The sequence below is a fragment of the Schistocerca serialis genome, chromosome 7 (assembly GCF_023864345.2).
Source record: "Schistocerca serialis cubense isolate TAMUIC-IGC-003099 chromosome 7, iqSchSeri2.2, whole genome shotgun sequence".
Lineage (NCBI taxonomy): Eukaryota > Metazoa > Arthropoda > Insecta > Orthoptera > Acrididae > Schistocerca > Schistocerca serialis.
In genome coordinates, this window is record NC_064644.1 from 577521784 (window position 1) to 577534003 (window position 12220).

The 12220-nt window shown below is 41.6% G+C and overlaps 1 protein-coding gene across 3 annotated transcripts in view; it reads left to right on the forward strand.

Annotated features, from left to right (window-relative positions):
- LOC126412191 (protein FAM169B-like) overlaps positions 1 to 12220 on the forward strand; it is a 114692-nt gene that overhangs the window by 70560 nt on the left and 31912 nt on the right. For 2 of the 3 annotated variants that reach the window (XM_050081671.1, XM_050081674.1), the window contains 2 exons: positions 6543 to 6719; positions 7453 to 7531. In XM_050081671.1, the coding sequence (XP_049937628.1) occupies positions 6543 to 6719; positions 7453 to 7531 (256 nt within the window). The remainder of the gene's footprint in view (positions 1 to 6542; positions 6720 to 7452; positions 7532 to 12220) is intronic. The other variant, XM_050081673.1, reaches the window with a different exon arrangement.

The following is a 12220-nucleotide window of genomic DNA, read 5'->3' on the forward strand; positions in this document are numbered from 1 at the left end:
GGAACTATGGAAAGTTCTGGAAGTTAAGGCTCACCAACTAACGCCTGCTGCTAAGTAACATTGTGGCAAGGATTTTGGTTACGATATCCTTACACCCCCACCCTTAATTGTTTGGCAAAATGTAAATTTTGGCAAAAATAACAGCTCACAGATCCAAATGACACAAATCTCCCATCTAGATCATAAGACAATATTAAACACTGAAACACCCCACCAAATGTCTGTGACTTTTTCAACCACTGTCATGAAGGCTGCCTTGCACAACAGTTGTGTTGGATGGGATAGTACCAATATGCTTCACAGGGCAATCTGTATGTCAGGGGCATTAAAAAAAATTTTTTTTCAAGCCCTTGACATGTAAGCTGCACTGTGCAATGTATGTGTTGTAGGAGTACTATCGGCCTGCTTAATTGATCTATTTTACAGGCGCTACACATGAAGATGGACATGGCTGAGTAGAGGGGTGGGCAGGGGACTGACAGAGAGGGGGGGGGGATGAGATGAACAGGCAGAGTGGGGAGGAGGACAGAGAGAGTGGGGAGGAGGACAGAGAGAATGGGCAGGAGAGATGTCTGCAATATATGTTTTGAATATGTACACAAGTGAAGCTGCAGGGAAAAGGCTAGCACATATGTAAATGTACATATTTGTCTCTGTGTGTGCTGTAGGTGCAGTGTCCCCTCCTAAACCACTAGATAAATTTCAACCAAATTTAGTACACATACCACTTGCTATCTGGGAATCAGCACTGTGCTCCTGGCTCCCATGGGAATGGAGAAATGGGTGAAGGGTGTTTTCAACCCCTGGCAGCTAGACTTTCCTACATGCAAGGTGGACCATAGATACATATAATGAGTCAAAAAGACACCTCAATAGTCAATACAGTGTAAGGAAAGTCCTCACAGTTCAGAATGCTTCAGACAGCTTTTAAATGTGATGTACTATTGACTACAAAATTAAAATGACAGCAATCAACACAGCACCATTTTCTTGATTTGATGGTGCAAAGCAATTATGAAACACATAAATATCACACAAATTGAATACATAACAAGCATATAGAAAGATATAATCTGTAAAAAAAACTCTGAAAATATATAGTAGTATATGAATCAAATAATGAAAGGTGAGTCTTTGTGTGATAATGTTGAGTTAGGCATGTTAATCATCCAAAAATACAAATTACATAATGTATTTTCTTAACATATCAGTAGTAAACAAACAAGTGCTCAAATCTGTTCAACAAATTTGTAGCTGCTACAAGTGTGTAAATAATCAAGATTGGAACATTGTAAGTATAGTGTACGTAAATTGCAATTGGTTTTAGATGTACAGTTATCAAACAGTCAATCACCTAAATACAAAAACAATCACCTTTATATTTTTATTTTCATTACATTAATTATGTTAGAATGTTCCCTACCAAAATGATATTAATAAACAAACATACATAAATAACAACAAATTAGGCATGATAATCTTGTTAGTAGAAGCGTGAGCTGTAAGATGAATGAAAAAACAGAAGAAAAACACTCGTTTGTTTTATTAATGTTTTGCACCGTTTAAAACACTGCACTTTTCTTACACTTGCTGCACTCACAAACACCTGAAGTTCTCATCCAGAATGTATACACAGGCAAGAAAAAAGAATTTCCTGGATTGGCAAGAAAAAAGAATTTCCTGGATTTTTTTAGATTTCCAAGTTAAAATAAGGTATTTTTCTGGGTGAAAATAAACTATACTCCAGTTGAAAGTTAATTTTTTCCACGTTAAGTGACAATATACTTTGCCTCGGAGCTGTAAAGCATATCAATCTTTGAACGGTAACGATTGTATACACTGATGTAGAACTTCCCAGCAGAAAACAACACATTTTGGAAAGATCCTATTGCATGGCAACATGTTCACTGCATATTTTGGTATTACAAAAGTATAAATACGAGATCACAGCGTGCTAGTTTCTGAACACAGAACACCAACAAATAAGGAGTGTGATGCCCATGCAGTGATACAGAAACAGAGGCCGTAGTAGCACTCTGAATGGCATGCCAGCGAACTTCGAATATGTATCCTTGCTTCATGAAATACGACTACTAGATTATATTTTTCATCAAGAAAAGCTAACCTTTCACATTTAATACTGGTCCTCAAAAACTTGTGCTGTTTTTTCTCATTGTGTTGTTAGGCAGGGTCCTAAGAACACAGCTTAAATTGCAGTAGCTGAATATTTCTAACAAGCACTATTTTAAATTTCACTTTTGTGCACCAAACATTTTGTGCGTTACCTGGCTGAATACATGTTCCTTCAAACCTTTTGACTTTTCCATACAAAAACTGATTATGTGTGAAATTGCTCAAGAACTCACTTTGCACTTGTTTTGGGATAATTATACTTTTTGCTGTCATTATTGCATAATTTGTAATCTATGAAAGAACTACAATAAATATGGAAAACTAACCTTGAAGCTTGGTGTGCCCCTTTTTAGATAAACACAAATGTGCCAGTAAGATTTTAAATGAATGCATAAATGGCTGGTCTTCTGGCCCTCAAATTTTTGTAATAGGCTGATCCTCAAAGTGTTTAAGTTTTGAAAGAGTCAAACCCTCAATGATTTAAGAAATTCAATGTACTTTCTCACACATTGTCTTGTGTAAAAGGAAATTTACTTTGAAAGTAATCGCAATATTTTCCCACACCCTATTAGAAATGTAAACAGTTGCAGTGTCACACTCATTGAATGCAGCTCTTTACTATAATGTATCACGTAGTCTTTGTTGTAAAGCCTTTGACTCATTTTGCTGTCAGCACTGCACTGCACTGTGTTTTGTTTTTGTAAGTAGTGCATTTTCTTCGCAACTAAAGTTTTATTTTGGTGTTATTCTCTCGTTTATGTTATACTGCTGCAGTATTATTGGTGGGCACGTCCCTGATCACACGTGGGAGAGGACGCAGCCTGCCTCTGTTGGTGTGTCCAGTAATCTGATGCTCAGTAGCTACGCACTGGCATCAAATGAATGAGAGGGCATTGCCTTCCCATGGGGATATTTGTGTTTTGGTAGAGCCAGCCATCGTGGTATGGTGATCTGCTGCTGTCTGCTAGTACATCTGTTGCCATGCAGCTGATATTGTCTCATTCCTCCACTGGGTCTGTGAAACAGTCATGGCACCAACTGGTTGAAGCATGTTGCACTGCTGTCCCCATGTATGTGGAGCTCAAGTGCTACAAATGTGAATGCACAGGAGATTCACTGGCATTTTTGCACAGTCCAATTGCTGTAATACTATGTTTCCAGCCTTAATTGTCCCAATACAACTTAATTAAGATACTCCATATGACTCTTCCTGTCACCACAGCATATTGGTTCTTTAAACTGGCTTCACCTAGGCATTGGTGCTGCCACTTAACATGACAGTTAATGTTTCACAGCCCGTATCTGACGATGGTCTCATATGTGTGAAAAGCAACAGCAAATTGGGTCAAATCATGATGTTTTCTTCACTACCTGTGTAGTGTCATTTTTTTCTTCAGTAGTCAATTGCTTCATATATCTTGCCAGAGTTTTCTCTTCTGCCTTGAGAGTATCGCACGTACTTATACCTGCCTTTTATATCTGCTTTTTCATTTATATTGATTCTTCTTTCTTTGTCATGCCTTTCCTGTAGAGCCATTAAGAGGTTTGTTTGTGTTACCATGCTTCACATTTATTCTGCTATATTGTTCCAAACCACTGGATTTTGCACTTTGCATCCTCTGTGTCTTCCATCGATTTTTGGGAGTAAACCCTTTCCCTTTGTACATCTGTTATTCTCATTTTGGTAGCTTCTGATTATTTCTTTTTGACAGAAAACATTTACTTTAAACAATTCTTTACCCCAAATCTCCCATTTAGTTCCTTTTCCATTTCGTACTTACAGCATGGAGATTTACAACGTGAAACTCTATTAAAGAGTCACTTTTCCTGTAATTGTCACCCATTGTGACGCTGAAAGTTGATGGCTCAGAGGTGCCTAACACCTTCCTATGCAACAGTGCATAAGCATAGCACTCTGTGACATCACCCTCAGGCTCAGTGACACTTTAAACAGCAAGGTGTCAACACTTGAGACAAAAATGCCAGAGCTCAGAAGTTCATGTGAGGTGTAAGATTCATTAATGATGCCAAATTGCTATCAAATTTCACCACCATTCTGCCCAACAACACGGTGGTTGTGTCACATGCTGGAAAGGTCATTATACCTCTCGTACCATACTTCAACCCTTCTTCTGACACCTCTTTGATGGAGATCAGAACTGCAACACCCAGAGTTGAAATCACAGTGTGGCCAAGGAAAACCTTTCAGATGTATCATTTCTCAGAACTGACATGAAAAGGCATCAGGATGTAGTGTAAAGGGCATCAAAGAAAACACCGCTGCCCTTGATGTCTTGATTCCCACACATTTTGCAGTCAAAAATGATGGTTCCCAGTGTTATGAACAACAGGATGACATTTTTGACTGCTGACATCCTATGAATGATTCGCCATTTCTATAAGGATGTTGTGGGCCTGGAACCCCACTGAATATGGTCTGACCCTTTGGAGAGGAGAGCAACTCTCTGTTGTACTCTGCAGTGGAGTGTATGCTGATATGAAACTTCCTGGCAGATTAAAATTGTGTGCAGAACTGAGGTTCAAACTCGGGACATTTGCCTTTCATGGGCAAGTGCTCTACGAACTGAGCTACCCAAGTAAGGTTTACAACCCATCCTCACGGCTCTTCTTTCTCCCAGTACCTTCGCTCCTACCTTCCAAACTTGACAGAAGTTCTACTGTGTAACTTAAAACAGTTGTTGACAGTGTTACATGGTACACCTTTCATAACTGAAAGTAATTAAGGTTTCTCATTTGAGGGCTCTTTCGTAGGAAGCACAGTTTTTCTGCAGAAGTATACAATGTGTTTTTGCAAGTCACACCTATAATATTGATGAGATAGACTCCCAGTAATGTATAAAACATATATTATGAAAAGGATAGATTGCTACTCATCATAAAGCTGACAGGTTGAGTTGTAGACTGGCATGACAAAAAGACAGTAACATATAAGCTTTTTGCCAAAGCCTTCTTCAGAAGAGAAAAAGAAGCAAAACACACACACACACACACACACACACACACACACACACACACACACACACACACACATGACAGCTATTTCCAGAGAGAATGCAACAGAAACACACTGAACAGGAGTAACAGTTCAAGGCAGGGCAGGGAAGGGTGAGGAATGGCAGGGTACAGGTGGGGAAAGAGGAATCGGCTCTGCCTGGCAGAGCATGTGAGCATTAGTGGTCGAAGGACAGAGTGCCAGGCACAGTGTCGGGAGGCTGTGGAGGAGGGAGGGAGGGAAGAAACGTGAAGCAGAAAGGAGAGAAGTAGAGAAAGGGAAAAGATTTCTGGGTGGGTGGCAGACAGCAGTGCACAATGAGGGTGAGGGGAGACAAATTGTGAGAAAGTGAAAGGACAGAGGGGGTGGAAACAGTTGGGTGGAGATATGGAGATAATAGGTTACTGTCCCTTGAGTCAAGGATGATTTGAGGAGCAAATAATGTGTTGTAAGAATAACTCCCATCTGTGCAGGTCAGAAAAGCTGGTAGTGGAGGGGAGGATCCAGACGGTCGGGGTTGTGAAGCAGCCATTGGATTCTCCTCTCCACCACCAGCTTTACTGAACTGTGCAGATGGGAATTATCCTTACAATACTTTCTCTGATCCTGAAATCATACTGGTCTTAACCTACGGTAACCTACTGTCCCCAAACCCTCCGACTGATGACCATCGATGTTAAGTCCCATAGTGCTCAGAGCCATTTGAACCATTTGAACCCAAACCCTCCACCCAATTGTTTCTGCTCCCTGTCACTTCCTTCACCTGCTCCAATTTTCCTCCCTGCACTCTCATTCTGCACTGTTCCCTGTCAGTCCAACCATCGGGCAGAGAGCCCCTCTCCTTTCTGCTCAACATGTTTCTCCCCCTCTCCCTCCCCCACAGCGTCCCAATGCTGCATCTGCCAGCCCTGTCCTTCCATCTCTAGTCCATACATGCTCCACCAGGCAGTGCTGTTTCCTCTTCCCCTCTTCCCTGCCCTGCCCTGCCCCGGATTGTTGCTCCCATTCGTTGTGTTTCTGTTGCATTCTGGTCAGAAAGGACAGAGATAGTGTCTCTCTCTCTCTCTCTCTCTCTCTCTCTCTCTGTGTGTGTGTGTGTGTGTGTGTGTGTGTGTGTGTGTGTGTGTGAGAGAGAGAGAGAGAGAGAGAGAGAGATAGAGAGAGAGAGAGAGAGGTATGATTGCTTGTGCAGATGTGTGTGCTTTTTTCTGTTTGTTCTTTTCTGAAAAAGGCGTTGGTAAAAGTCTTATATGCCACAGTCTTTTTGCGGTGCCTGTCTGCAGCTCAACATGTCATCTTTATGGTGAATAGAAATCTATTGTTTTCATAGTATTGTTGATATTCCAATAAGAACATTGCACTGTTTTGACATACTGAAATTAAGGGTACATTGCAGGTGTAACAGATGAACGAACAGCTGAGCAGTATCCAATGGTCACTCTTGACTCTATATATGTCTCCCCATTTCATCGACGATGTGGAGCTGCTACAAAGTTGCTTGAGCATCTTGCTGCAACTCATTGTGATCAAGATATTGCTGTTAGTACGCCTATCTCATCCACAATGAGAAAAGGTAAATTTTCTTGTAATATCAATGATTTACAAATTTTAGTAGAAAGGCAAATAGAAAAATACCATTTATTTGAGTCTTACTTTAAGATCCAAATATTCTCTTTAAAGAATTCTGTAGGAGATTAATATATTTATAAAGGCATATAAAAGTTATTTTACAGCATAGTTTCTCTGACTATCTCAGTATTTTCTTTTGAAAAAAATTTAGTTGCTATTCATGCAATTAAAAAAAGTGCCCTGTGAAATTATTTGGTAAGATTAAAAGTGTTCACAAGCTATTTTGATGTATTAACCATTACAGATGTTTTTTACTCCTCTGCTGCCACGGTGTTTTGATTGATACTTGTACTTACGTATATAGTATATGTATAGTATATGCAATTATACATGATCTCGTCAGTTATTCTGAATCCTCAGATTTCTATAAATAGTTTGGTCACTGTTTGTAGTAGTGGACCAGACCTTCTTCTCAGTTCCAGTCTGCTGTGCTAATTGTTCTTCTTCAATGGGCAGTTGTGCATGGAGCAGTAAGAGAAGCTGTTCTCCTGCTGTCACCAAATCAACAAATACCCAGATGTCAGTTTAAATCATATATTCTTGAACATTATAAACAACATTTCCCATTAACATCTTTCAGAACACCAGATTAGTATTACAAGTGCCTGAAATATGTTCTGTACATGACAGATCATCACCTAAGGTCCAAATAAACACCATTTCATATCTCTTCACAGAGAAGAAGCTGGTCAAGCACTGTTGTGTACAGTGCTATATCATGGGCCGAGCTCATCTTTGGTGTGGCACCATCATGGAGTAAGCAGCCCTACATCAGAGCAGGTGGCAATGTTTTAATGCCCACACTGCTTCGCTGTATTATTCCATCTCTGCACAGAATTCACCACATTTCCCACGCAGTGGGCTGTCAGGTCTTTTTGTCTCACTTATACATTAAGGAATCTTCCAACATATTTCATTGGGTAAGTTGCACCTACAGAATAGCCTGTGACACTACATATTCTGCCATTGGGGCAATCACTTACATTGAGCTTTCATCGCTTCTTGCTTAACTTATGTCTTTTTAATATTTTTATTATTGTACACACCATACAGCAGAGATGCTGAGTCGCAGATAGGCACTAGAAAAAGACTGTCACAAAATAAGCTGTTGGCCGAGAAGGCCTTTTTTGAAAATAGACAAAAGACACACACACACACACACACACATACACACACACACACAACAGTAGTCTCTGGCAGCTGAAGCCAGACTACAAGCAGCAGCAACAGCACATAATCGGAGAGGCAACTGGGTGGGGCTGAGGAGGAAGCTGAGGCGGAGAGGGAGAGGTTATAGCAGGTGGGGGATGGTAAAGCATTCCTGGGGAGTATCTAGAATGAGGTGAAGAGAAGATAGGGCAGCTAGGTGCAGTCAGGAGGTAACACAGAAGGAGGGGGAGAGGGGAGGTGGAAGTGGAAAAGAAGAGAAGTAAAAAGACTGGGTGCATTGGTCCAATAGAGGGCTTGTAGTGCTGGAATGGGAACAGGGAAGGGACTAGATGGGTGAGGACAATGACTAACAGGGGTTGAGACCAGGCTGGTTATGGGAACATAGGATATATTGCAGTTAGAGTTCCTACCTGCGCAATTCAGGAAAGCTGGTGCTGTTGGGAAGGATCCATATGGCACAGGCTGTGAAGCAGTTAGTGAAATGAAGAATGTCATGTTGGGTAGCGTGTTCAGCAATGGGGTGGTCCAGTTGTTTCATGACCACAGTTTGTTGGTGGCCCTTCATGCTGACAGACAGCTCGTTGGTTGTCATGCCCACGTAGAATGCAGTACAGTAGTTGCAGCTTTGCTTTTAGATCACATGATTGGTTTCACAGGTAGCCATGCCTTTGATGGGATAGGTCGTGTTTGTGACTGGACTGGAGTAGTTGGTGGTCCAAGGATGTATGGGACATGTCTCGCACCTTGGTCTGTTATAGGACGAGGGTATTGTGTAGGTTCAGTGGACTGCAGAGAACCACTGTGTGTGTAGGGGGCAGCGGTGGGGGTGGGGGGTGGGGGGGGGGGGGGTGGAATGGGGGAGAAGGATAGTGGGCAGGGTATTTCTCATTTCAGGGCACGACGAGAGGTAGTCAAAACGCTGGTGGAGAATGTAATTCAGTTACTCCAGTCCTATGTGGTACTGAGTTATGAGGAGAATTCTTCTCTGCGGCCACAAGGTGAGACTTTGGGCGGTGGTGGTGACTGGAAAGATAAGGCATGGGAGATTTGTTTTTGTACAGCATTGGAAGGGTAATTATGGTCTGTAAAGACCTCAGTGAGATCCTTGGTATATTTTGAGAGAGACCACTTGGCACTGCAGATGTAATGACCATGGTTAGCTAGGGAGTCCTTGGTATGGAACGAGGTATTGCTGGTGGTTGGTAGATTTGGTATGGATGGAGGTACTGATGTAGCCATCTTTGAGGCAGAGGTCAACATCTAGGAAGGCTCTTGATGGGTTTAGTAGGACCAGGTGAAGCAAATGGGGGAGAAGGCGTTGAGGTTCTGGATGAATGTGGATACGGTATCCTCAATCCCAGTCACGAAAATGTCATCAGTGAATCTGAACTATGTGAGGGGTTTAGGATTCTGGGTGTTTAGGAAGGATTCCTTTAGATGGCCCATCAATAAGTTGCTTTACAGGGTGTATATGACCTGGGAGATCTGGGAAAAACCTGGGAATTTTTTCATCCAGGAGAAAACCGGGAAAAACCTGGGAATTTTTCATTGTTTTAGTTTTCAGTTAAATTTTTGTGATTTTGACTGGTAAGAACCAATACTCCAACAAAGGATATTACTGTATCCCACTTCTGCAGAATAATACTGCAGCAACAAAACATGAACGAGAGGGGAAAAACACAAAAATAAAACTTAAGTCGCAAAGGAAATGCGCCATATACAACAACAAAACATAGTGCTTACAGTTGTTTACATTCGATTCGTTTGAGCAGTTGTGGGCAGGCTCTTGTGCATGCACAGTTGAGTCATGTATGAGTAGTACCTTCTCCCACTTCTGGCTACAGATGTGTGGCTGAGTGCAACTATCTAATATTGCCGTGGTTCGGAAATATTGTGGATCCGGGGCTATGCACAGACCAGTCTGAGCTGTAGTGGGGAGGTGGGTAGTCTCCGCATGATATGTTAGTGATTTTGCTGTTTCCTCGCCATTTATTGCTTTCACATTAAATGAAAACAAGTGACAAAAAGCAGATTACAGAGTACATGACGGCTCAACACAAAAGTTTTGTCTCAAGTACAGATAGCGTTGAGGATCAGTGGACAAAGTTCAAAATGATCGTACAATATGCGTTAGAAGAGTATGTGCCAAGCAAGATCATAAGAGATGGAAAAGAGCCACCGTGGTACAACAACCGAGTTAGAAAACTGCTGCGGAAGCAAAGGGAACTACACAGCAAACATAAACATAGCCAAAGCCTTGCAGACAAGCAAAAATTACATGAAGCGAAATGTAGTGTGAGGAGGGCTATGCGAGAGGCGTTCAATGAATTCGAAAGTAAAGTTCTATGTACTGACTTGGCAGAAAATCCTAAGAAATTTTGGTCTTATGTCAAAGCGGTAGGTGGATAAAAACAAAATGTTCAGACACTCTGTGACCAAAATGGTACTGAAACAGAGGATGACAGATTAAAGGCCAAAATACTAAATGTCTTTTTCCAAAACTGTTTCATAGAGGAAGACTGCACTGTAGTTCCTTCTCTAGATTGTCACACAGATGACAAAACGGCAGATATCGAAATAGACAACAGAGGGATAGAGAAACAATTAAAATCGCTCAGAAGAGGAAAGGCCACTGGACCTGATGGGATACCAGTTCGATTTTACACATAGTACGCGAAGGAACTTTCCCCCCTTCTTGCAGCGGTGTACCGTAGGTCTCTGGAAGAGCGTAGCGTTCCAAAGGATTGGAAAAGGGCACAGGTCATCCCCGTTTTCAAGAAGGGACGTCGAACAGATGTGCAGAACTATAGACCTATATCTCTAACGTCGATCAGTTGTAGAATTTTGGAACACGTATTATGTTCGAGTATAATGACTTTTCTGGAGACTAGAAATCTACTCGCTAGGAATCAGCATGGGTTTCAAAAAAGACGGTCATGTGAAACCCAGCTCGCGCTATTCGTCCACGAGACTCAGAGGATCATAGACACGGGTTCACAGGTAGATGCCGCGTTTCTTGATTTCCGCAAGGCATTCGATACAGTTCCCCACAGTCATTTAATGAACAAAGTAAGAGCATATGGACTATCAGACCAATTGTGTGATTGGATTGAAGAATTCCTAGATAACAGAACACAGCATGTCATTCTCAATGGAGAGAAGTCTTCCGAAGTAAGAGTGATTTCAGGTGTGCCGCAGGGGAGTGTCATAGGACCGTTGCTATTCACAATATACATAAATGACCTTGTGGATGACATCAGAAGCTCACTGAGGCTTTTTGCGGATGATGCTATGGTGTATCGAGAGGTTGTAACAATGGAAAATTGTACTGAAATGCAGGAGGATCTGCAGTGAATTGACGCATGGTGCAGGGAATGGCAGTTCAATCTCAATGTAGACAAGTGTAATGTGCTGTGAATACATAGAAAGATAGATCCCTTATCATTTAGCTACAAAATAGCAGGTCAGCAACTGGAAGCAGTTAATTCCATAAATTATCTGGGAGTAAGCATTAGGAGTGATTTAAAATGGAATGATCATATAAAGTTGATTGTCGGTAAAGCAGATGCAAGACTGAGATTCGTTGGAAGAATCCTAAGGAAATGCAATCCGAAAACAAAGGAAGTAGGTTACAGTACTCTTGTTCGCCCACTGCTTGAATACTGCTCAGCAGTGTGGGATCCGTACCAGATAGGGTTGGTAGAAGAGAGAGAGAAGATCCAATGGAGAGCAGCGCGCTTCATTACAGGATCATTTAGTAATCGCGAAAGTGTTACACAGATGATAGATAAACTCCAGTGGAAGACTCTGCAGGAGAGATGCTCAGTAGCTCGGTACGGGCTTTTGTTAAAGTTTTGAGAACATACCTTCACCGAAGAGTCAAGCAGTATATTGCTCCCTCCTACGTATATCTCGTGAAGAGACCATGAGGATAAAATCAGAGAGATTAGAGCCCACACAGAAGCATACCGACAATCCTTCTTTCCACGAACAATACGAGACTGGAATGAAGGGAGAACCCATAGAGGTACTCAGGGTACCCTCCGCCACACATTGTCAGGTAGCTTGCGGAGTATGGATGTAGATGTAGATGTAGATGTAGAAAACAAAACTGATTTCTGTGGCCAGAAGCTATCAAATGAATCAAAATACATTCGCATGATTACGGAAGGCTAAAAATATATTATTAGTTTCAGGTTTTATTGCCACCTTTCTGACAGTGAAGCATTAATCACCTTGCAGAACAATGAAGTTATTTTTGTCGGTTTGCTAAAG